The sequence below is a fragment of the Phoenix dactylifera genome, chromosome 2, assembly GCF_051530095.1.
Source record: "Phoenix dactylifera cultivar Ajwa chromosome 2, Ajwa_hap1_PhDact_Kaust_v1.1, whole genome shotgun sequence".
NCBI classification, from domain to species: Eukaryota; Viridiplantae; Streptophyta; class Magnoliopsida; order Arecales; family Arecaceae; genus Phoenix; species Phoenix dactylifera.
Window position 1 is genome coordinate 26,557,196 of NC_143191.1, and position 26,636 is coordinate 26,583,831.

The 26,636-nt window shown below is 38.6% G+C and overlaps 1 protein-coding gene across 2 annotated transcripts; it reads right to left on the bottom strand.

The window, feature by feature from the left end:
- Positions 1-988: 988 nt before the first annotated feature.
- LOC103697421 (fimbrin-5-like) lies at positions 989-25,119 on the bottom strand. 2 transcript variants are annotated; one of them, XM_008779271.6, is made up of 15 exons: positions 24,772-25,119; positions 24,385-24,581; positions 24,100-24,270; positions 23,761-23,999; positions 23,417-23,588; positions 22,158-22,196; positions 21,813-21,881; positions 21,596-21,712; positions 20,256-20,467; positions 16,830-16,985; positions 16,562-16,761; positions 2,595-2,752; positions 2,381-2,477; positions 2,064-2,155; positions 989-1,656 (listed from the first exon to the last, which is right to left on the bottom strand). In XM_008779271.6, exons 2-15 carry the CDS (start codon positions 24,466-24,468, stop codon positions 1,390-1,392), a joined length of 2,073 nt encoding a protein of 690 aa, XP_008777493.1. In that variant the 5' UTR covers positions 24,469-24,581; positions 24,772-25,119; the 3' UTR covers positions 989-1,389. The 2 variants fall into 2 exon arrangements, with proteins under 2 accessions (XP_008777493.1, XP_026657039.1); XM_026801238.4 differs by having other exon boundaries at positions 24,385-24,666; positions 24,772-25,024.
- Between the last annotated feature and the right edge of the window lie 1,517 nt (positions 25,120-26,636).

A 26,636-nucleotide genomic window follows, 5' to 3' on the forward strand; every position in this document is an offset into this window, starting at 1 on the left:
TCAGTTTTCACATTTGGTGATGAACCAAAAATGTTCGCAAACTCTGAGCTCAAAATGCTGCGTTTTGCCTCGTGGTCTATGCTGTTGAAGCTATTAATCAACCAACTAACATCCAGGATTCATGTAGAGATGAACTCCAACACCTTAATCATCAATCTCAAGATTTGTGGGATACTCCAGCGCAATCGTCTGCATCCTGAAGTGAAATCTTAGCTGTGTAATTCAGAGCGATCAGTATAAGACCAACATGAAGCATCAGGGGTACGTTAGCAGTACGACTCTACAAATTCAAGAAATCAGAAGAATAAGCAACTCAGATATTTGAGAGGTACTACTCTCACGCTAGTTTATTAATCAACATAAATCGCAATAACGTAGATGATCTCAACTTCAGAGCATAACCTGTGGGATATTTATGGTTTCCTCAACTTAAAAGCATACGCATGCCTCCAAGTCCAGCACAACAATCTCAAGGAAGTTTTCTGCGAATTTTACTACAGGCTTCACCATTAGAAGAGGGATTATAAATTAGAGCATATAAAGGCTCTCCCATAAGAAGGGTAAAAAAGAAGAAACCTTCAGATCTTTTACCAGAAAGTAAAAAACCTTCAAATCCACTAGTGAAGCACATGTGCCAGCTACTGGCTTTTAACATCATTGAACAGAACCTTCATCTGCTGTAACGGTAGCCTGCAACCTTCCATAAGATTTAAAACTTAAGAAACAAAGGAAATGTTGTCACTCCCGGGTCATTATCACAACACAGGCCATAAAGCCTTCTGATTTCATCACGAAACATCTTTTTTCCCCAGATGTACGATAGACATGCTATCATCCTGAGACAAATTGGGAGCTCTCGACTGAGGGAGGTGCGAACCAGCTGAGAGAAGTCTGGTTAGCTGATTTGGACCTACAACAGTTAACCACACCATTAACCAAACAAATCCCAGGCGGAAAAAAAAAAAAACATTCAATCTACATTTGTGAATAATAAAATAGAAACATTCTCTCACAAGCTAAACCATACAAGAGTTCATTTATAAAAGAAGTTCCATGCCCAGAAACTGTCTTCACCCACATCTGCCCAAACAATGCCACTCCTTTTGCATTATTTATTCAACAAGAGATGAACAAAATTCAATTGTCAAAGAATACCTATAACAGAATTGAAAAACCTATAAGCACATTCTGATACCTATAATTTTCTTTTTCTTCTCAAATGAGAAATTAAAAAGCAAAAAGATTTTTCTTTTGATGCAACCACTTTGAGATACAAAAAAGCATCCTGCTATCTGGTACTGTGGATCTATAGAAGGTTTTTCTACCAAAATACTAGATGTGCTTTCCTTTTTAACTTTGCTTATCTTTGGATGGACTTGAGTTTATGAGTCACTCTCTAATAATATCATTGCCATTTTCAATTTGTGAGGTGTCTGAAGCTGCATCATCAACACTCAAGTTTGAAATGTTGTCTGCAACAACACTTTCATCTTCTTTGTCTGAGGGAGATTTCTCTGAGGCAGCATCCTCAGTGGATGGCTCAGACACTGCACCGGGCTCTGCAGTTTCTGAGGGTGCTTCGGAGTTTGTTGCAGGTTGCTTCAGACTCCAGTACATGATGCTTGCAGTTAATGTAAGGATCATCTTCTGGTTTACCTGTCATAGCCAAAAGAAAATTAAACAAATAAAAATCTGACTAGAAAAAAAATTGTCCAAAGCTTCTATTAGAACCAGTGCAAAAGTAGGGAGGGACACATCAATTAATAAACAAGCCAAGTATTTAATTCCATTAGATGATTTTAGCTATCTGATCATAAAGTTCTTACGAAGAAAGGCGGCAGTGTACAGGAAGATGCTGGCATCCAAATGAACAATCGAATAAAATATGTTTGGCATGGATAATCCAAGATTTGATAAATGCATGGTCATGCTTTCAAATCATTGAAACAGTTTTCAGAAGCAAACTGTGCTCTAAAGTGTCATCCTTTTATGAGTTGTTTGCACAACATTCAGATCTGAAAATATATTGCAATATTTACTGATCCAGGTTATACTAATTTTACCTCCATTATGTCCTCAGGCAACAAAAAGATGGAACATCCAAGCTTTCTCGCAACACTGATTATATATTGAGCGTTTAACTTCTTCTGTTCATCTGCATATAAAAGATGCGGACAATAAGATTAATGGGTGATCTTTTATGTGATCGAAAAGAGTAGATTCAACCTAATTTCATTCTCCTGCTTTCATTTCTGTAAACATAAAAAACAAAGTACAATTTTTTTCTCCCAAACAAGCACATCAAAGACCTAAGATGGATGAGTTGCCACATGGTAACAGACAAATATTCGATTTGATGTGCACCGGATAAAGAGCATACCTTCTTCACCCTTTGTAACAAGTTTCCAGTTTATAACCCTTGGCTTGACAGCACTAAGAAGCTCGAGGAAAAATATTCCATTTGATAGGCTTTTGTCCTAAAGGAACAAAGAAAGTAAAAGAGGAAAACTTGAGAGGAAAATAATGTTTCAAGAGCTGACATGCAATATTTGAAAAAAGAAAAAAGACAAGCAATAGGAAATTGTTGAGAGTACCTTAAAACTTTCCATTTGAGTAGTTTTGCCTGATTTCTTCACTTTATTATTGGCCCAAATTAGGATATCAGCATCTGATATCTCTTTTCCTTGGGAGTGGAATCTCAAGTTCTTCAGTAGCTGAAGAATATTGAATCTCATTAACTGCCACAAGTAAGCTGGAAGAAAGCAAGATGAAAGAGTCAAATTATAGGTTGAAGCAGCGATCTGTCTGCCAATTTTAATTGCACAAAAAATAAAAGGTCAAAGCGAGAACAACAGAACCAAGTAATTATCAGGATCGCACCACATTTATGTATGTATGTATGTGTGTGTGTGTGTGTGTGTATATATATATATGTATGTATGTATATGTATGTATGTATGTATGTATGTATGTGTGGGTGTGGTTATATTGCACATCGGGTGTAAACAAAGTACATATACCTACCACCAAATTCAATGTTTGTGGTTGAAAAATGGAAATTTAAACCATTAGATGTGATGTGATTTGGATGGCTTAAAATATTTATTCACAAAAGATTACATGTTTTGGAGTCCCCCAGCCAATGCATCAAGTCATCCCAAAAATATTGTTGTAATCAAGCGATGGTGTGTAGATTCCAGGATGACTCAATGCATAGGCTAGGGGTCTTGAAAACAAATGAATTTCTGTAGACATTTTAAGCCTTCTAGATCATATCCAATAGTTTAGATTTCCAACTCCATCTTTTAATCACTAACAGTGAATTTAGTAGTGGGCGTAAAGTTTTTTCTTTGCAACCGATGTGTATTATCACCTCAACCTCACCTCCACACACACACACACACACACACACACACTCAAACAGAAAAAAGTATATCTGATTACATGATCGAAAAGTACCGGAACCTTTTATGTTTATGGTTTAATGTTATACATAAGGAAACCCTCATAGTTTTATGCATGTCAAAGGGATAAGCTTATCTTTTTATGCTTTCCATGTTAAACATCAAAGACACATTACACCTTCTCTATTCCTGCCTCAACCACATTTGGCTATGAAAAAATGTTGCATCAAGATAGCCATTTGTTTGAAGGTTGGAATATGATATATTTTTTTTAAGATTAAGAGAGGCTAATCACCACCTTTCTACATTATACCCATTGTGAGAACAAGTACGAACGTGTCTTTAGTCCCACATTGGCTATACACTAGGTAGATTTAAGAGCTTATATAGGAACGAGGAACCCAAATAACACCCCTCTGACTAGCCTTTTTGGATAAGCTTCTAGGTCGTTACAAATGATATTAGAGCAGATCTGGCCCATGGCCCATGTCAACTTGGGGACACTGCAATACAAGCCCATTTGGGTTGACCATAGGCTGATCGAAGTGTTTGTGATTGAATTTATGATACTTGTGATTAGATTTGAATGGATTTGGACTCTTAGCTTGGCAAGAACTCCAGAATTTAAATGGGAAGTATGTAAAGATCCGTGCGAGTGTGTATTTAGTCTTTTATTGGCTATACACTGAATAAATTTTGGGTACTTATACAGGGGCAAGGAACGCGAATAACACATTTTGGTTAGCCTTTTTGGTTGAGGTTCTAGGTCGTTGCACCCACCTCATCCTTTTAAGGGCTAACTCTCACGAGAATGAAACCAACATCCCCTCGTTCAAATGGCAAGGAGTAATACTGTAATACCATCCAAATAGGCGCTCAGTGGTTACAAAATGATATCAACCCATCAGAAATGCGATGATGAAAACTGAAGGTTGATGATCATAACGTATAGTAACATATATTCGATTGACGAAATCAGATAGAAATTTGTTTTGCATTAGAGGGCGAGTCTTGGCACAATGGTAAGGTTGCTCCATTGTGACTTGGGTATCACAGGTTTGAAATACAGAAATAGTCTCTCCGTATATGGAGCTAAGGCGGCATACATCTGACCCTCTTCAGAGTCCACAGTGGTGGGAGTCTTGTGCACTGGGTCATCGTTTTTTAACAACTTGCTTTGCATTAATAAGTTTAAATAAGAGCATTGAGAAATGGAAACCCATCCGTCCCCTTTTATTTTGGTGGTCTCTTGTCTAATATATTTTCATGATGCAATATTCAGATTATTTGTTCCAACTAAACTCCCAAATATCTAAGATCTAACCAATTTGTTTTGCATATAATTTTGACTAGCAGTCAAAAGAGCAGAAAATCTACAAGGAACTTTTACTGTGATCTTCATTGGTTCAATACATTTAACAATACAACCTATCTCCATATATTTGAAGAGATGATAAAGCAAAGCTAAAATTAGTCAGTGCTCAAAAGTAGCTAAAGAAGTAGTTTTGAAGGATAATGTTTATACAAGAAATCTAGAAAACCTACAAAATGAATCAAAATGAAGGACTTCTTTTGCTATAATTGATATCTTCTTCCTTTACGCATATTAATTTGTACATCTTTAGAATGATATAATTCAGCATATCATTAACAATTTGTTGTTGATACATGCACCAAACTAATAAACAATGAAAACTAGCATATCTATAGAAATAATATGATCAAGAGTTTGCTCAAACACCTCAAGTATCAATATGATAACTATGCCCCAGTGAGGTTCTACTTTTATCCAAAAATTAAAAATAAAAAAGAAACAACAGAATCCAATATCCAGTAAAACAATTTGTAATGCCATACAGCATCATTATTAAAGAAGCTAAAAAAAGGGAAAAGATAAGCTTGCAGATAAATGTTCTGAAAACTTCATTGCTGAATCATTGAATTTCCACTCATACAGTGCCTGTTGGGAATTGTATCCTAAATGTCAATCGTCAGCATATTGATGATTGAATTTTGTAAATAAATTGACAAATTAATAAAGTATTATTTGGCATTATTCATCATTTCATCTTCAAATGAACTCTTATATGATGAAGTCCTTAGGACTTATGTTATGATAAAGGAGGATTTATCTTTGAGTCCTTAAACTTGTTCGCGACCAAATAATATGTTGTTACTAGGACGACAACATTATCGAGATTAGGTCGTTGTGTGACATATACGTTGGTTGTCCTCTTAACCAAGGAGTGTGGAGACACTGGTATGCCATACAGGTGAAGTGTAGGAGTACATTTCACTGAACGTGACCAATTCCGGAACGCTCTACTGTCGAGAGATGTTCCGAGTGGATATGGGTATAAGTTTGGCCCTCTGACCTGAGACCGCAACCTGTGACTAGCAAGCAACTCACTGTACTTTGGTATCGGACTACCTGAATTTCTAATTCAGTGACGGAAGGTCACTGGGTGCAGTCAAGTACTTGCGTAGTCAGTTGTGAGTCAAGATGGAATTGACCCCTCCTGGAAACAGGAATAATGTCTTGTGATTAATTTAGCAAAACCTTGGCCAGGGTAATCCCAGTGAGGAGTCACGGGATATCTAAAGTTAATCATATAATGGATGTACTAATTATAGGGTTGACAGTGAGCTCTAAGTCATCCTGGCATTAAGAGTCAAAGGGATTGAATTATACAGTAACCATAGTTCAGGGTTCCAGAATATTTGCTTCGCATATATTCGGCCTATTCGGACGTCGGGTACCATTGCTAGATGGTCACATCGATTAGTGTAGGAAGTCATTCCTATACTACCGGCTTAGGTTCGAACCTATGAGGTCACACGCATAGAAGATTCCTGATTGATCAAGAAGGCTGATGAATGATTAAGAATCATTCAGGGGTAATTTGGTCAATTCGATTGGCAAATTATCTTATAAAATAATTAAAGTAATTATCGAAGGATTAATTAGTAATTAGATTGCTAATGAACTCAATTGGATTGAGTAATTAGACTAAGGATGAGCCAAATTGAATTAGATTCAATTCTGGGCTCAATCAGGATTTTTGACCTGATTGGATTAGGTCTGAATCAAGAAGACTTAGGTTGACCAAATTAACTTAGATTAAATTTGTGCTTAATTAGGGATTGACCTAATTGGATTAGGTTCAACCCATGGTAATTGGATCATTCTAATTGCTAGGATTTAATTAAATTAAATGGGTTTGATCTGAAACTGTTCGGATCTTGAAATCCACTTGTCACATATCCATGCATGGCGCCATAAATTGATTTTTAATATGATTAAAAATTAATTTAATTTATTTAATGGTGCCATGGGACACTTGGCAACATCAGGGACCTCTTTCATCATTAGATGGGTCGAAATGGAGAGATAAATTCATGAAAAGAATTGGATAAGATCAAATTCTCTCTCTTCATGACATATGTCATCCTTATCTTTATCTCACTTCTAATTAAGGTTGAATTTCGAATTTAATCATCACAAAATCACCACGTGACCCTCTAATCTGTTTGGGGGCATGGGAATTTCGAAAATGAAAGAGAAAAGTGGCAACATGATGAATGGTTTAGATTAGATCAAGCTTCATCATGTAATGGCACATAAACTTGAATTTTGAATTCAAAATTCAAAACCCCACAAAATCCTCCACAAATATGGGATGGTTGGCATGAAGTTAGGTAGGAGAGCAACATTAAAAGGACCTCCATCATCTGGTGGTCGAATTCAAGGAAAAAGAGAGAAAAAGAAGAAGAAAAAAGGGAAAAGAAAAGAGAGGAACCCTAGTTCATGCATGGAAAAATTCTGCATTCAATCTAGCTGACTTCTTCCTCCTCTAAGTCCATCGCGCCATTAGTGTTAGGGGTCCCTGATAAGAGTCTTTAGATCAGATCTAAGTCCTCTTCAATCCCTTTAAACCTTTCCTCCAAGTTCTTCCAAGAAGGCGGATCAAAAGTTGATAGCGTTTGGAAGATCAAATTTCAGCCTCAAGAAATTCTGCGCAAGCTAGCACTTCCGCAGGATTGGATCTCTTCAGGAACTTCGCGTGGACTTCTCGTAGAGGCCATTCGTGTGCGTGGCTGCGAAGTCGAGGATCAGATCCACAAGTTTCATCCATCATAAAAGGTATTAATCCTACATTAATCTTTTATTATGGTGTCAAGATCTAGGTCTGATTCCCCGAGATTTTACCCTCTTTTGGGGCTCCTCACGGAGATATCTCCAGAATCCATTCAATGGATATTCGGAGATTAATCGGAATAGAGTTCTTAAGTTTCAGATCTGATAGTTAATCATGCATGAAAGTTTTAGCATAATTGTTTAAACGATTCCGGCATAATCCTATGTGTTCTTAAGGTGCTGATTTCTAGATTTGATCTTGTAAGCATGCATGAATTAAATTGTTTGATTCGATTTTTCCGCTGCGTTTTAAAACTTAAAAAGAACTACGTATGGCTTGATCCCCCTTATGAAGGGGTACGTAGGCAACCCGATCAGGTTCAGCCATGGTTTTTAAAAAAAAAAAATCAGCATGCTTAACACCGAAGAACCTAGGATTTACTTTCAGTGGTATCAGAGCCAGGTTCATGTTTAAACTTTTATGTTTTAATTATTGTAATTAAATCTGAAATCATTAACATATTTAGATTAGATCTAAAGTATTTTTTATGATTGATTTAATTGCTGATTATACATGATTAAGTAGATCTGAAATTTTGGATGCATATGATGCATGTTTGTGTTAGGATTAGTAACATGAATAAATCTGAAATTATAATATTATTTAGATTAGATCTAAATAAAGTTTATGATTTATATGATCTCTGATTTTAATGAACAAATTAGATCTGAAAATAAAAGTGAAAAAATAAATACATAAGATGTATGTTGTTTGAATTAATTCATGTTGTTGTGTATATGTGATGCATGAACATAAAACATAATGACTTAAACATGAATTAAATCTGATTACATGTGATTAATTACAAAAACTCAGATCTGAAAATATGTTTTAAGAACTGAAAGATTGTAATTAATATGTAATTAAAAAGAAATATGCAATGATCAAAACTTTCATAAGTCTAAACTTAATTAAGAATTAAGTGTTATGAAATAGAATTGTAACTCAATTAATTGACATTGCATAATTATTTGGGCATATGGGTTAGCTTGAATCAAGTTCCTAGGATTGGGTTAGACCTAAGGTTAGAATCATACATGGACAAATAGAATTAATTGATCAAATCTAATTAAGTAGTAACTAGATTAGGTCAAGGAAATTCTAGGTCAATTTACAATAGTTGTAGATGGATCAAGTCCGTGTCTTTGATTAGACAAAGATGGAACTTGATTTAGGCTCAGAGGTGTAGCCCGAGTCATTTGAGTAATCAAATTGAAATTGATTAACCAGTCGGTGTCTAAGGTAAGTTTGGCAATTTTGACCGGTGGTTTTTAATTGGGAGCTACTCGCACTGATTCGTCTTTGCCGAGTTAATGGCATATCCCTTCCACCGATCTCACTTACCTGGCCGACATGGTCAATCACATTTTGATTGGATCACTTAATGATTTGAGTTAGCCCATGCCTATAAGGAAAATCAGTTTGACTGATTTAGGTGCCTCCTTAACCGGTTTGAGTCTAATCTGATTTGGTGAAGTCAGTGGGAGAAATTAGACTAACCGGATCTTCTTATCTATCCTAATTAAGAAATCCTCTAAAATTATTAGGTCCTAAAAATGAAATGGTTATGGGGATAACTAGGTCATAGCCTCCCATTAAGTTGGGTGATAATGGGTCCAATGCTTTGATAATTATTGGAGGCGCGACACGCCTGGTACTTATCAAGCATTGGAATTGTCATTCAATATATGATGAGTTAAGTGTACCTTCAATAGGCGGTCAGGTGAGCCGAGCCACACTCGGGCTTGGTCGTCTATTAGTTGATTAGACTTAACCCTATCATTTAATGGTTGGACCTGACTAGGGTATTCGGTGGAGGCGCCACACGCCTGCCGAAGAACCTAGGGCAAAATTATCACTAGAAGTTGCTTGGTGAAGCAACTGGTTTAGAACCTACCAATAGGTGCATATGGGTTAGCCGAGCCACACTCGGGCCTAGATGCGATCTATTGGGTTCTAGTGCCCACTAAAGAATTAGGAGTAATTTTTCGAATTGGAGGTAGAGGCTACCAATTTGTATAAAATAGTGGGAGTACCTTTAGACTAAAGTCCAAGTCTAATGTGTTTAGTCAATTCATATACTAATAGCCAAATTTTTTTTTATGCAGAAATGGCCACTAATTTGTCACTTCGCTCATTGTTGGACAATGACAAATTGACTGGTCCAAATTTTAATAATTGGCATAGGAAACTGAAAATAGTGCTAGAGCATGAAAGGATCCTTTATGTGATAACGGATCCAGCACCTGAGCAGCCCGCTGCTAATGCATCAAGATCGGCCAGAGACACTTATCAGAAGTGGCTTAGTGACCGGATCACTGTTCGATGCATCATGTTGGCAGTAATGAGTGATGAGTTTAGTAGGCGTTTTGAGAATACGCAGCCGGAAGATATTATTCAAGTGTTGAATGAATCATTCGGTGTTCCTGACGACGTTGAGAGGCACAAAACTAGTTGTGCCATCTTCAGCGCCCGAATGAAAGATGGAATCTCGGTAACTGATCATGTACTGTACATGATTGAGTTGATCGAGCGTCTAAGCTCTCTTGGTTTTCCCCTTCATGATCAATTGGGGAAGGATGCCATACTAAACTCATTGCCTGGATCATACCGTCCTTTTCTCACTCATTTTCGTATGACGAAATCTGTAGTGAATTATCACCAATTGTTGGGGTTACTACAGACGTTTGAGAATGATCACCAACTTCTTAAGAAGACGGTGAACTTTGTGGGAGGTTCATCCAAGGGTCGCCCCTTTAAGAAATGGAAAAAGAAAAATAAAATCCAAAAGAAACAAGTGCACCATGCTTAGCCTAGTCAGAAAAAGAATAAAAAGGCTGATCAGAGCAAGGCGGAGTGCTTCTTCTGCAAGAAGCAAGGACATTGGAAGAGGTGTCCTCTTTACATTGCATCTCTCGATCCGAACCGGCTTAAGAAAAGTGGGCAATCAGTTGCCAATCAAGGTACTTATATGATAACACCTTGCAATTTTTCTATTTGTGATAATTCGACCTGGGTATTGGATATCGGTAGTCCTTTTAATATTTGCAATTCGTTGCAGGGGCTACAAGTCAGTGAGAGGTTTGAAGAAGGAGAAAGGTTCCTGAATGTTGGAGATGGAAGATCAGTTCCAGTTCTAGCTTTAGGAATTCTTAAACTTGAATTTAGCTCTCATGTAAATGTCCTTAGTGATTGTCACTATTGTCCAAGTTTTTTATTGAATGTCATTTCTGTAGGCCTTTTGGCCAAAAATGGTTATGAAATATCAATAAAAAAGGATTATTGCAATATCATTTGGAATGGTGCTGCTGTAATGAATGGAACTCTGAGTAATGGCATTTACATTTTGTCACAGCCTGTTCATGTAATGTACAAGTCCAATAAGCGCCCTAAAATAGATAATGTCACGGATGTCTACCTTTGGCATCATAGGCTAGGACATATTAACAAGAACAGGATGAACAGGTTAAGTAAAGAGGGAATCCTCGATGTTAATGATTGTGAATCATTGACAACCTGTGAATCATGCCTTCTTGGTAAAATGACCAAATCACCTTTTACCGGAAAAGGTGAACGAGCCAGTGACTTATTGACCCTTGTACATTCTGATGTATGTGGGCCAATGAGCACAAATGCTAGAGGTGGGTATTCATATTTCATTACGTTTACAGACGACCTTTCTAGGTATGGTTATGTCTATTTAATGAGACATAAATCTGAATCATTTGAAATGTTCAAATTATATCGTAATGAAGTAGAAAAACAAACTGGAAAGAGTATTAAAACTCTTCGATCAGATCGAGGAGGTGAATACCTCACCAGTGAGTTTTTGACATATCTAGGAGAAAATGGGATTCTCTCTCAATGGACTCCTCCTGGTACACCACAGTATAACGGTGTATCAGAAAGGAGAAATCGAACTCTGTTAGACATGGTTCGATCCATGATGGGGTTTGCTGATCTGCCCATATCCTTTTGGGGATATGCTCTTGAGTCAGCCTGCTACATTCTAAATAAGGTTCCAAGTAAGTCTGTAAATAAAACACCATATGAGATGTGGACTGGACGTAAGCCGATGCTCTCTCACCTTAGGGTTTGGGGGTGTCCAGCGTACGTCAAACGTTTGAAGACAGACAAACTTGAACCCAAGTCTGACAAATGTTTCTTTGTTGGTTATCCTAAAGAAACTAAAGGATATTACTTCTACTTTGCTAAAGAACAAAAGTTATTCGTAAGCAATAGAGCTATTTTCTTAGAGAAAGAATTCCTTAGTGAAGGAACTAAAAGATCTAATGTTGAGCTTAGGGAAGTTCAACATGTAGAAGATCCGACACCATCTACTGAACTAGTTGAGTCGGATTTGATTAGATCAGATCCAGAACCCATCTTAGATGCACCATTAAGGCGATCAGGTAGAGTACCACGTCAGCCGGACAGATACTACAGTTTCTTGGTCCAGGACGGGGATCCTGTCGAACTTGATGAAAACGATGAGGATCCGATCACCTATATGGATGCTATGCAGAGGCATGACTCTGATGCATGGCTTGGAGCCATGCAATCCGAAATGGAATCCATGAAGGTCAATGATGTATGAACATTAGTTGACCCACCCGAAGGGATTAAACCCATAGGGTGTAAGTGGATTTTCAAAAGAAAACGGGGCGCAGACGGAAAAGTAGAGACCTATAAAGCCCGTCTGGTTGCCAAGGGATATCGTCAACGTTATGGTATTGACTATGACGAGACATTTTCTCCTCTGGCAATGCTCAAATCCATTCGGATTATGCTTGCGATAGCAGCACACTTAGATTATGAGATCTGGCAGATGGATGTTAAAATCGCTTTTCTAAATGGAGATTTAGAAGAGGAGGTGTATATGATGCAATCTGAAGGTTTTATATCTGCAGATGAGTCTAAGGTGTGCAAGCTTCAAAAATCCATTTATGGATTAAAGCAAGCTTCACGGAGTTGGAACATACGATTTGATAAGGTGATCAAATCATATGGCTTCATTAAGAATGAAGAGGAACCTTGCATTTATAAATGGGCAAATGGTTCAGTTATTATATTTCTTGTTTTGTATGTGGATGACATTCTTTTAATCGGGAATGACATTCCTGCATTACAAGGAATAAAGGTTTGGCTATCATCTCAATTTGCCATGAAGGATTTGGGAGAAGCATCTTACATCCTAGGGATGAAGATCTATAGAGATAGATCTAGAAGATTGCTTGGATTATCCCAATCCACATATATTGATACTATACTGAAAAGGTTCAGTATGATTAATTCCAAGAAAGGCTATCTTCCAATGGGCCATGGAATTAACCTCTCTAAAAGGGATTGTCCGACAACCTCTCAAGAAAGAGAGAGTATGGATAGAATTCCATATGCTTCGGCAGTGGGATCTATAATGTATGCCATGACATGTACTAGACCAGACGTGGCATACTCACTAGGAGTAGTGAGTAGATACCAGTCTGATCCAGGTAGCAACCACTGGAAGGTTGTAAAAACCATCCTTAAGTATTTGAGAAATACTAAAGATCAGTGGCTTGTCTACGGTGATTCTGACTTAAAACTTGAGGGATATACAGATTCAAGTTTTCAGTCAGATCAAGATGATAGTAAGAGCGTGTCGGGATATATCTTCACTCTTAAGGGTGGGGCCATCTGCTGGAAGAGTTCCAAGCAGCATACAGTGGCAGATTCTACATGTGAAGCAGAATACATTGCAACATCTTATGCAGCCAAGGAAGCCGTATGGTTGCGCAAGTTCATCACCGAGCTGGGAGTGGCACCTTCCATTGATGGTCCAGTTCCTATATTTTGTGATAACACTGGAGCCATAGCTCAGGCAAAGGAACCTAAAGCACATCAGCGGACCAAGCATATTCTGCGACGCTATCACCTGGTTCGAGAGATTATAGAACGAGGTGATATTGATCTTCAGAAGATTGACACAAAAGAAAATCTGGCTGACCCATTTACCAAAGTCCTCGGCATCAAAGAGTTCAACGAACACAAGTCGAAGATGGGTATTAGATACTGTGCCGATTGGCTTTAGGCTAAGTGGGAGTTGTTGGGAATTGTATCCTAAATGTCAATCGTCAGCATATTGATGATTGAATTTTGTAAATAAATTGACAAATTAATAAAGTATTATTTGGCATTATTCATCATTTCATCTTCAAATGAACTCTTATATGATGAAGTCCTTAAGACTTATGTTATGATAAAGGAGGATTTATCTTTGAGTCCTTAAACTTGTTCGCGACCAAATAATATGTTGTTACTAGGACGACAACATTATCGAGATTAGGTCGTTGTGTGACATATACGTTGGTTGTCCTCTTAACCAAGGAGTGTGGAGACACTGGTATGCCATACAGATGAAGTGTAGGAGTACATTTCACTGAACGTGACCAATTCCGGAACGCTCTACTGTCGAGAGATGTTCCGAGTGGATATGGGTATAAGTTTGGCCCTCTGACCTGAGACCGCAACCTGTGACTAGCAAGCAACTCACTGTACTTTGGTATCGGACTACCTGAATTTCTAATTCAGTGACGGAAGGTCACTGGGTGCAGTCAAGTACTTGCGTAGTCAGTTGTGAGTCAAGATGGAATTGACCCCTCCTGGAAACAGGAATAATGTCTTGTGATTAATTTAGCAAAACCTTGGCCAGGGTAATCCCAGTGAGGAGTCACGGGATATCTAAAGTTAATCACATAATGAATGTACTAATTATAGGGTTGACAGTGAGCTCTAAGTCATCCTGGCATTAAGAGTCAAAGGGATTGAATTATACAGTAACCATAGTTCAGGGTTCCAGAATATTTGCTTCGCATATATTCGGCCTATTCGGACATCGGGTACCATTGCTAGATGGTCACATCGATTAGTGTAGTTTCCTATACTACCGGCTTAGGTTCGAACCTATGAGGTCACACACATAGAAGATTCCTGATTGATCAAGAAGGCTGATGAATGATTAAGAATCATTCAGGGGTAATTTGGTCAATTCGATTGGCAAATTATCTTATAAAATAATTAAAGTAATTATCGAAGGATTAATTAGTAATCAGATTGCTAATGAACTCAATTGGATTGAGTAATTAGACTAAGGATGAGCCAAATTGAATTAGATTCAATTCTGGGCTCAATCAGGATTTTTGACCTGATTGGATTAGGTCTGAATTAAGAAGACTTAGGTTGACCAAATTAAATTAGATTAAATTTGTGCTTAATTAGGGATTGACCTAATTGGATTAGGTTCAACCCATGGTAATTGGATCATTCTAATTGTTAGGATTTAATTAAATTAAATGGGTTTGATCTGAAACTGTTCGGATCTTGAAATCCACTTGTCACATATCCATGCATGGCGCCATAAATTGATTTTTAATATGATTAAAAATTAATTTAATTTATTTAATGGTGCCATGGGACACTTGGCAACATCAGGGACCTCTTTCATCATTAGATGGGTCGAAATGGAGAGATAAATTCATGAAAAGAATTGGATAAGATCAAATTCTCTCTTCATGACATATGTCATCCTTATCTTTATCTCACTTCTAATTAAGGTTGAATTTCGAATTTAATCATCACAAAATCACCACGTGACTCTAATCTGTTTGGGGGCATGGGAATTTCGAAATTAAAAAAGAAAAGTGGCAACATGATGAATGGTTTAGATTAGATCAAGCTTCATCATGTAATGGCACATGAACTTGAATTTTGAATTCAAAATTCAAAACCCCACAAAATCCTCCACATATGGGATGGTTGGCATGAAGTTAGGTAAGAGAGCAACATTAAAAGGACCTCCATCATCTGGTGGTCGAATTCAAGGAAAAAGAGAGAAAAAGAAGAAGAAAAAAGGGAAAAGAAAAGAGAGGAACCCTAGTTCATGCATGGAAAAATTCTGCATTCAATCTAGCTGACTTCTTCCTCCTCTAAGTCCATCGCGCCATTAGTGTTAGGGGTCCCTGATAAGAGTCTTTAGATCAGATCTAAGTCCTCTTCAATCCCTTTAAACCTTTCCTCCAAGTTCTTCCAAGAAGGCGGATCAAAAGTTGATAGCGTTTGGAAGATCAAATTTCAGCCTCAAGAAATTCTGCGCAAGCTAGCACTTCCGCAGGATTGGATCTCTTCAGGAACTTCGCGTGGACTTCTCGTAGAGGCCATTCGTGTGCGTGGCTGCGAAGTCGAGGATCAGATCCACAAGTTTCATCCATCATAAAAGGTATTAATCCTACATTAATCTTTTATTATGGTGTCAAGATCTAGGTCTGATTCCCCGAGATTTTACCCTCTTTTGGGGCTCCTCACGGAGATATCTCCAGAATCCATTCAATGGATATTCGGAGATTAATCGGAATAGAGTTCTTAAGTTTCAAATCTGATAGTTAATCATGCATGAAAGTTTTAGCATAATTGTTTAAACGATTCCAGCATAATCCTATGTGTTCTTAAGGTGCTGATTTCTAGATTTGATCTTGTAAGCATGCATGAATTAAATTGTTTGATTCGATTTTTCCGCTACGTTTTAAAACTTAAAAAGAACTATGTATGGCTTGATCCCCCTTATGAAGGGGTACGTAGGCAACCCGATCAGGTTCAGCCATGGTTTTTTTTAAAAAAAAAAATCAGCATGCTTAACACCGAAGAACCTAGGATTTACTTTCAGTGCCCATATGCAATAATATGTTGGAAAAGAAAGACTGGTGCGCAGCATGTCTCTGTACATCCGTACATACATTATGCATACAAAACTATCAGGCTACCTACAAGGAATGTTAGTGCTACTAGAGTAATGCAATAAGACTGACCGCCCGTCTCATTAAATTTTAGGTAAAAAGGGTGGATTTGTTTTTTAAGCTACAACTAACGTAGTACAGAAATATTAAGCTTAACATAAAAAAAGAACATCTGCAACGTACTACTTACCCAGAATGAGCTTCTTATTTCCTTGTACAATGTCATTCCCAGCTACATTTACTAGTGAAAATTTCAACTCTTTTCCAATCTTTATAACTTGGTTGCAGTTTTCCACTTTTCTGAATGGCATCTTGATGGGAGGCTTTGTTGCCTGCTTCCAATTAACTGATTTGGGAGACACTTTGTCAAGCACTTCCAAAAGAACCCATCTGCAGGTATTTTTACCATTTAGCAACATAGCAAAATAAGCCATCTCTGTGTGTCAAATATAACTTACCCATTTCTGACATCCTCAAACAAATTATTAACATATGTCGCAATTCCAAGACTGTTGATCCACAACCGGAAGGCTCTTTCTTCTCTAGATATTTGGATATCATCAGGCATCATCTCTGCAAGGGACATCTTCTTGCTGTCAGTGGACAGACCGTTCCTGCATAACATAAAAATTATTAGTACTGTGCTACATTTACATCTCAAAATGAAAGAGCACATTAGAGCCGAAAGAACAATCATGAATATTGCTGATGATCATTTGAAACTTCAAATGAGAAAATCATATATAAATATATCTAAATGTTTAATAAATTAACACTTTACTATTGTTTAAAATGATAAAAAGGGTGTTCTATGTAAATTTTTCCAACTTTGAACATCTACAACCTAGATTAAAAGACGGAAGGTATTATTCACTTCAAGATGCTTCATCCTACCATACTCTTTATCCTGACAGGGGTGAATTTTACTGCTCTAAATCTGATCTTTTGTCAAATGTTCCATGAACAATGACAAAATCAAATAATGTTGTCATTTTGCCATTATTGTTTGGTACTCTTCATCATTGTTTCGAACACGTGACACCCATGCTATGGTGGAGCAATCTTAGCACCGCGCCCAGGCCCGCTTCTCCCTTTCCATGCAATTGACTAGAAAAAAATAGTTTGAAAGGAACTAACACAAGAGTTCTAATGACCTGGGAAACAAATTAGATATACCAAGGGAGCTCATTTATAGAGCCATGAGACTGAGGCATATCTGATGTTTTAACTATATGGAATGCCGACGGCTAAGAGGAAGGCCTCCATGCCTGAAGCCCTCCTAATTTAAAATCCTTTAGTGTTTCTCCAGAGTCCATGTATACCCAAAACAAAAAAAAGGAAAAAATCTGCCACGTTTATTTTATTTTTACAGTGGATATCCAATAGAGTTTAGAGCAAGATCCGCCGTACCGACTGTACCAACGTACCGGTAGGCGCCGGTATCGGTATTGTATCGGTTTGGCTGGTTTGGGCCCAAAGCCAAAAAAATTTTGGAGCCGGTATAGACCGGTCGGTTCGGGCTAGTACCGGTACCAACCGGTACAGATTGCGAATAGGCGGAACCGAAAAATGTAGCTGTACTGTATCGGTTCTATCCGGTACCGGTACGTACCGGCCTGTACCGATCCGTATCGACCGGTACGGCAGACCATGGTTTAGAGCAAGGTCTGCCGTACCGGTACCGGTCGGCGTACCGGTGGCGGCCCGGACCGGTACAAAACCGGTCCCGTACCGGTCCAAAACCGGTCCCGTACCGGTGGCGAACCGGTCCCGTACCGGTCCGAACCGGTGGCGTACCGGTTCTTCAACAATAAATTACCGGTACCGGATTTTACGCTGATCCAGTACCGGTCTCAGGCCGGACCGGTACGTACCGGCCCGTACCGGCCGGTATGGACCGGTATGGCAGACCATGGTTTAGAGTCTTTCCTCATCTCAAATGTGGAAAAGACAATAGATGCATCAGAACCTGTTTATTTTTATTTTTACATGGATATCCCATAGAGATTAGAGTCTTTCCAAATCCCAAATGTGGAAAGGACAGATAGATGCAAGCAGGACCCTCAATAAAGTTTCTTTTTTTGAGAAAAGATCATGTGCATCACAGGTGCCAAGTATGAGGAGCAAAGACAGATGTACAAACTACTAGCGAAGAGATTAGGGAGTTCCTAACCCCTATTGGCCTTCAGTGGAGGTCAACCTTATACTCTGCACGTATTCAATGAAAAGGCCATAATTATGAGATTGGAGCAAGGTATGTGATCGCTGTCAGAAAGGTGTTGACAACAAATAGATCAGCTCACTTTCAAGTCCATCTGCTTTTTATTTTAATGATATAAAGGTCTAAAAAAATCAACATCAATCAAAAGGTACACTTGGAATGGCCATAATGCAGAATGCAGTGAAAATTAAAAGGTAGAGGGTTTTCCTCAACAAATATATTTGTATACAAGTTCAATTATACAAAAAGATTCGCAAAAGATTCTTTTATGATATTTTAACACAGTCAATAAAGTGGATAAGTTCCATTAAGTATTTGAATCATTGAATGCAACAACTAAGTACAAGAACCTTCAGACCAATTATATCATTTGCATCAAGGTTTGGGGATTTAAGAAAAATGTAGAACAAATGAAAGTGATAAATAAAGGAATGCAAACACGGAAACGATTCAATCGAAAGGGTAGAGTTAACATGCACCAGAACAGCATAATTAGAGTACAGATAGATATACAGTTCAGTCCCATGTCATGCAAGCTAAAGATGGTCCAACAGGAAAGAAGATGTAGGGGGAATGCAATAAAGATGATCATGGATGAACCCAAAAGGAAGTATAGATGTGCATGAAAGCACCTAGGAGTAGCTGAACTTGTTGTAATTTAGTCTAATTTTAGTAGATAATTTGCATTATTTTAGGGTTTATTGCAAATTTAAGTTTTGATAAGTGGGATGATACTATATAGTCTAATGGATCAAAGGATAATTTTCATAAATTAGATAACGGTGCATCCATGATATAAATTGATATAGGTAAAGTTTTACGAGGTGAGGCCATACACTTTGTAGAAGACAACTAAGTGGTGGCTTTTAAGTGAGATCTCCCTCATTTGAGAGAAATAAATAAAGAATCATGTCTAACAAGAAGAGATGAATAAGAGGTTACACATTCTTTTCTTAGGGAAGCCAACAACCCTTTCATCACTCAAAACTATTGTTCAGAACTTCAGATGATATGTGGCCAAACACCCTTTTGGGCCTCTATTCTATTTGCCATTTTCTTTGGCCATCAAACCAATCTAAATTAAACTTTTGTAAAGTAGGTCTATAAAAAGATTCCTTCTTTTACCAAAATAGGATCTTTTAGGTCTTTGAAAAAAAAAAATTCTTGTAAATTTCCAAAGATAAGTGAAGATATAATTGCCTATTCTTCTTCATCCTTCTTTTTTTCATTTATTCACATAAAAATTGAGGATTTATCTTCTTTGATCGAGGAGTCAATCTGCAAACAAAATTTTCATAATATGTACTTATTTTATACCGGAGTTCTTTTCATTCTTAATCTAAATCTGACCGGCATGCATTTAAAATTAAAATACCATTTTTAAAGTTTAAAAATCATGTTGAATTCATTAAGGAACAAAGATGGAAAGACCTCAGCAAACTTAAATGGAATAGCAAAAAGACAGTAACTTGCCAACCAAATAATTTCACAAAAACTAAAAATGAAAACGACGAAATAAACTACGCTTTAGAAATGTTTCTATTTGCTTAATATAGTTAATAGATTTATTCTAGTGCAGTGCAATAAGCCACTCATAAACAATCAATCTAGTTCTTTACAAGGCATAGGATGTAAGGGGGGAAAAGGAAATGCAAGTTCTTGCCTGTGCTGGAATATTTGTGCTACAAATGCAAGATTCAGATTAGGAGAGCCTTCAACAATGTCCTTTGGAGATAAGTATCTTTTGCAATCCAACTTCTCTGCATGGTCAAGTACCATTTTTGCCCTTGCATTATGATCCTTGGTTTCCAAGGTGGCTGTGCTACAATGCTCAGGAGCAAGAGCATTGAGAAGGTAAGCATAAGCCTCTCCATCCTGTAAGTATATGGGTTTGTGAGATAAAGACAATATTGTAATAACTAGCGGACACATAACAGATAGAGAAAGTGATGAGAAGAAACGCCTGGAAGAGAAACATTAATTACATGTAAATGCAAGAGAAGTTCTTCCTGATGACTAGAAAAGCAACTAAGTCAAATAAATCTATCAAATCCTCCCAGTTGATAAATGAAATGAGGCAACAAGGTTTCAGTTTAAAAATATCACCAAATTTATTTAAAATGTACAATGAATTGATCAAATTCTATAAATATAGTGCCACCATATGGAGCAGAACATACATCTGAAGGAGCTTTAGAGGTAGAAAAGAAGCTCCATTGCTGCACCTATAAATTTTATAATTTTGAAGCTAGAGGAATCATATATCTTAAGAATGTCACTGAAGTTCACACTTGTCAATTGCCAGGCAGAAAAATGTGTTCCTTTTCCATTTTAAAATACTTTTCTTTTATTACCTTCAACAAAATCTCTTTGACTTGATTCCTTAATAATATTAATCACCAAAACACAAATATAAGCCTTCAGTGAAAACAGAAATGCTGCACTTAATGACAGAAGATCTATTATCATTTACAATCAGGCACACAATTTACAACCATAAAATGATAAAGATGTACTCCAAAAAAAGTCATATCAATAGATGATCTGCATGAAAAACATGGTTTTAATTATAACAGAATAGCAGAATTGGTTTTGTCAGGACTCAAAACAGAGGCACCCATGTACTTAATACTCCTGTGTCCAAAAAAAAAGTAAATAAATACAAGAAGTCACCCTCTCATTATATTTTTGATCCCCTCACAAGAGCATGATCTGTTGCATGATGATTAAAGCTTTCAATAAGTGTCCAAAAAACCAGCAGGATTCATTTAAGTGCAATCATTTAATGAGAACTCAAGAGCTTCAGTGTGAACGTGATATTAAAACCTGAACTAAAGTTTTCCAGTCCATGGCATTTCAACAATAATGTTTCCATTTCTTCACATGTGACTCACTCTATATTCTAGTATAATTTAGGAACATTTTTAGTGAGGTCAACATGGTGTGAATAATTGAAGGAGAAAATTTTAAAACATGTTCTAATTCAAAAAATCAAGTATGTACCTTAACATCGGAAGAAAAATTTGATACTGTTTTCTTGTAACCTGCTTTCTTGAGATGAAAATTCATCCATTTCAGTAACATTTTTTCTGGTGCTAAGCTCATCAGCTCCTCCACATCCTGCATATCATAATACAGCATAATAAGTTACATAATTATCCTATAATAATTATCTTATTGAAATTAAAAAAAAAGAAAATAAAAATCAATGTTACTTGACCTGGCTGTCATCCACCAACTCCACCAGCTGAGGTGTCTTCTTGAGGTTAAGATCCGCTAATAGTTGTATCTGATTATTGTAAGGCCAAGTTAGACAAAAATATCACTGGATATATAATCATACATATTGTATATATATTGTTCTCTCTTTCCAGATAGAACAGCTATTTTAGCCTATTTATTGCACGACCTAAGTCATCATAGTTACAATGCTCAAATGAAACAATCAACTCTTCCTACAATACCCCTCTTTTCAGAATATTGAAGCACTTCATAAAAAGATTGCAGACAACTTCCAGTGTGTCCTTAAAAGGAGAGAGGAGGGGGGGGGCGGGGGAGATTGTACCTTTATAATTTGAGATATCAACCCAAGTACCAAATGAGGCTGCATAAAACAATAATTTGTCAGTTCAGATAGCTAGAAATGCAGTAGAGTTAATTAAGATAGAAGAGAACAAGTGCTCCACATGCAGCAAAAAGCAGTCAATTTTCAAAGGGAATTCCCATAGCAGCAACTTCTAAGGTAGAAGAAGGCTTCTCAAGAAACTAAAAGTCCAAAAGCCATTTTTCAAGCTAAAAGGCAGCTTCTGGGGTTGTACAATTCTTGAACATATTGTTAATGTTCAAAAAGATGCATCATAGATCTTATGCACAGATGGTATAGTGTCGAATGTTTAAAAAAGGCTAAGTTCTAAATTAAATTTTAGGAACTAAGCTTTAGAGGACAAAGGTTTAAAAATCAGCAAAACAAAGCTAGAGTATATGGAGAGCAATTTTTTTGGAATTAGAGATGAAGATGAGGCCTCAATTTTAACGGACAAGACATACCACAAGGTCGGTTTTGTAATTTCGGAATTATTATAAAATAACAGAGAGATAGATGAAAACATATATTACATACTTAGAACTAGTTGGCCATGATGTATGGCTCACAGCATTATGTAATAAAGAGGGTTTACAAAATCAAGATGAGTGTGATAGAAATAAAAATGTTAAGATGAATGTGTCATAAAACTAGGAAATAGAGAGTAACAGTTCAATATACTAGAGCAGCTAAAGGAGTTGTATGAGGACAAAGTGATTGAGAATAGATAAAAACGGTATGATAATGCATAACAAAGATCTGATTAGGCTCCAATTATAAGAGTACCATAACTGAGTTGAAGGATGCAGGAAAAGGGGGAAGACCTAAAATAATATGGATGGAGACTGTGCTAAAAGTATATGAAAAAAGCTCCAAATAACATCAAGGATGGCCCTGAAAAGAAACATTTAATGAATGAAGATCTGCCAAATAGTTGGCAGAAGGCAGGATGCTGATGGTTATTGCAAAAGTTGTAGTAGCCAATAGGTAATAACTGAAAATGAAAAAAACAATCAGATCATATTTAATAACACAAGTAAGAACATCAAAAACTGGTAGGGGTCTGTGCCAAACCCCTCATTTGAGCTGGATGGTTTTTCTCAAAACAAACACAAGCAAGAAGAGACTTGTAAGAAAAACTACTAAAAAACTAGAAGAAGAGTCTTACTCCAAAACTAATGAAGCAAAAAAAGAAATATGACTTACTAGTCTTTACCAAATAAAAGATCAGTTGCACTTACCCTCCCTTCAACCAGGTCCTGAGTTCCAATGTTGACCACCGTGCATCCAATAGCCTTTGCAGAATTGAGGCAAAGAGTGTGATTCTCATTCCTCTCCCATGGATTGAGTACTCGTTTTGTATTAATTGCCCTCTCATCTATTGTTCCCGGCACCGCCACATTGATCAGTTTACTAAATCAAATCAGAATCGAGAAGTTCCAAATAAGAGCATGTCTCTTGGTAAAACCAGTACCATTTGGAGAAGAAAATTGCAAACTTTAATATACAAAACCAATCATAACCATCTACTCTATTCTTATTCTGAGCTTTTCCAAAGAAAACTGCATCGAGCAGAATAGCTCACCAGAGGAGGACACCATCCTTCACGAGGTTGAAAAGATCATTAGAGGCAGGGTCCAGAGGCAGATACTTCTTCAGAAATGGATCCTCCCCAAGATAACTGTTGATATGTGCCACATAGGACGACTTCTCTGATTCATTAATGGTGTGAAGGAGTGTCGTGGTGGTTGCCTTCAAGAACGACGATGAATTTTTCGTGCTGCCCAATTTGGCTGCTGCCTTTGCTTGTAGATCCAAGTATGCCTGCCCATTATAAACAATTCTACTTCATCAATCTTGCCCCTACTCTCATTATACATAAACTTTGATCATGAAACAATGACCAAAATCTGGATAACGATACCCGAAGGAATGATTCGAAGTCTATCTCTTGGCTGGTGTCAGGATATGACTTGCCCAAGATCACCGTAATTTCTTCCTCGGTAAGCAACTCATTGAGACCCTTCAACTTTCCCAACGTCGGCGGCAGATCTCCCACCTTCACGAGACCCGACTCCTTCTTCGCGGAAAGAAACTATCCAAATCCGTCACAGGATAAGCAACAAGAGGAATAAATATATAATTCACGAAACAAGAAGTAATACCATCGGGTATACATCATCGAAGGAGGGCCGTTCGAATGGCTTACTTTGGATTTAAGACCTCGGAGCTCCACCTGGGTGAATTGGCTCTGGAGCCAGGGATCGGAGACGAGGACCCCAGCAGCTGACATCTCTTTTTCGATTCAATCCCCTGTTATCGGATCTTTTGACTCCTTTTCTGCTCCGTTTTGTGGATTCACGAGACCAAGAGCCGAAACAATCAAAACCCAATCGAAAAATCCACCTGCGAACCGATTTCAGATCGAAATCACCAACCAAACTCAGAAAGCACGATCTTGATCGATCCCAATAGGAAGATACGCGAATTTCTTGATCCAAGAACACGAAGAAAAATAGGGAAAAACCTTAAAAAAATCTGGAAAACACGGAAGAGAGACCTCTCGATTTGCTGATGGGATCTGAAGAAAACCTACCTGTGGGAATCGAAGATTCGCGCGAGAAGGCGAAAATTTCGTAATCTTTTTTCGGGCTTTTGTTTTCTTTTTCTATTTCGAACTCGGGGAACGGAGGGGAGCGGTGGAGGGGGCCCGAGTTCTCTGATTTGGCCCCGCCGACAGGGGTAACGAAAGACTAAATAATAGGAAGATGGAAGGGTTTGACGGATAAAAAACGGCTTTTTCTGCGGAACCGCGAAGCCTTCGGGGCCCTGCCACGTCCATGCTGGCGTTTCAATAGACCGCGATCCAAGAGGGGGCATGTTGGGTGAGCGGTAAGCCTGGAGGAAGATGGACAGTAGTGCCGCACACGGTGTTGGCTATGATCGAGCGGCTACTTTGGAACTCTTTTTGGGTTCTTTTTGGGGAGAGCCGTGGGGTACATTTGGTCTGCCAGCTCCTCCTAGAGAGTAGAGGCCATCATTGCCCATCACGCAGTATGGTTGGTTTTGGAGCCTCACGAGCGTTGGAGTCAGATTATGATAGATCTCTTTTATGGCGAAAGATTGGAAGGTATCTGTCAATCACCATGGCAAATACCAGATGATTGATCCGTGATGCGAAAAGCTTCGATGTGGCGAAGGACACGTGTGTAGATGCTTTGCCCCTAAGTCTATGGCTAACCATGGTCAGCACAGAGATGGCCAACCATGGTTAGCATAGAGGTGGGCGACGGACTGCGGGTGTGTGACCTTCTCGCTCCTAGAGGTAGGCAGTGGGATGGTGATAGGTTGCGGCAGATTTTCGAAGAATCCCTTACCGAACGCGTACGGTTCCTCTCGGTACCTAGGTGTGGGGGACCGGGCGTCCGGGTTTGGCAGGATCTTCATGTAGGACTAGAGTCAGGATGAGGGATGTAGCCCGAGCCTTGCAGCAGGATCTCGAGGTAGGCCCTAATTGTGCTTGGGTCTGGCGGCTCGGCCTTCACCCCGGCTTGGCACTGTTCCTTTGGAAGGTGGTCTAGAACCGCTTTCTAACGAGATCGGTAGTTAGTGGTTGTGGGACGAGGATTCCCCCCCCCCCCCCCCCCCCCCCCCCCCCCCCGTCCGATGAGACGGTTGAGTATGTATGTGCTGTTACAGTGTGCATGGGCGAGGAGGACCTAGTGTCTAGCAAGGCGAGGATTCCGCCCCCCCCCCCCCCCCCCCCCCCCCCCCCCCCCCCGCGTCCGATGTGTAGGGCCGATGAGACGGTTGAGTATGTATGTGCTGTTACAGTGTGCATGGGCGAGGAGGACCTAGTGTCTAGCAAGGATTCCATAGGATGCATGGGGCTTGAGGGATCAATTCATACGGATCATTTAATGCTGGTCCGGCAGCCCCTAGCTGCGCCCCATGGCTAGTGGAGCTACGAACATTGCTTACCAGATCTGGTTGGCCCAGAACGCTAGGATCTTTGGCGAACGCCATTGGTAGCTGAGGTTTGTGGTGGAGCGTGCATGGGTAGAGGCAGAGGAGCTTAGTCATGGTACCTCATCAGCTAGTGGAGACCTCGATCCTCAATGCTGAGCTGAGGGCTGTATGGGAGGGTCCTCAATATGCGCAGCGAGTATTGCAGGCCAGCTCCATTATTATGGAGGGCGACTCAACTACTATAATAGGATGGATCCAGGAGGGTTTGAGGGTGTTGGGGTGGGACCATCCCCTACTCCGAGACATTTGGATCATGTGTAGGGATGGGGAGGTCTTCTTGGCCAAGTATGTTTATAGAGAGGCCAATGAAGCCATAGATTAGGTGGCCTTTTACATGGCTAGTTACTTAGGCGGTACTCTATGGACACGGGGGGAGAGCTGCCCAGGGCTCTCCACAATATTTTATTTTCAGATTTTATTGGATATGTTCAT

What these genes read in the sequence shown, in the direction of transcription:
- LOC103697421 (XM_008779271.6), bottom strand. Translation starts at nt 24,468, where the DNA reads ATGTCAGCTGCTGGGGTCCTCGTCTCCGATCCCTGGCTCCAGAGCCAA. An exon ending in AGTTGGTGGATGACAGCCAG is followed by an intron (nt 21,713 to 21,812) that starts GTCAAGTAACAT and finishes TATGATATGCAG; the next exon opens with GATGTGGAGGAGCTGATGAG. An exon ending in CTCAAATGGAAAGTTTTAAG is followed by an intron (nt 2,478 to 2,594) that starts GTACTCTCAACA and finishes TTGTTCCTTTAG; the next exon opens with GACAAAAGCCTATCAAATGG.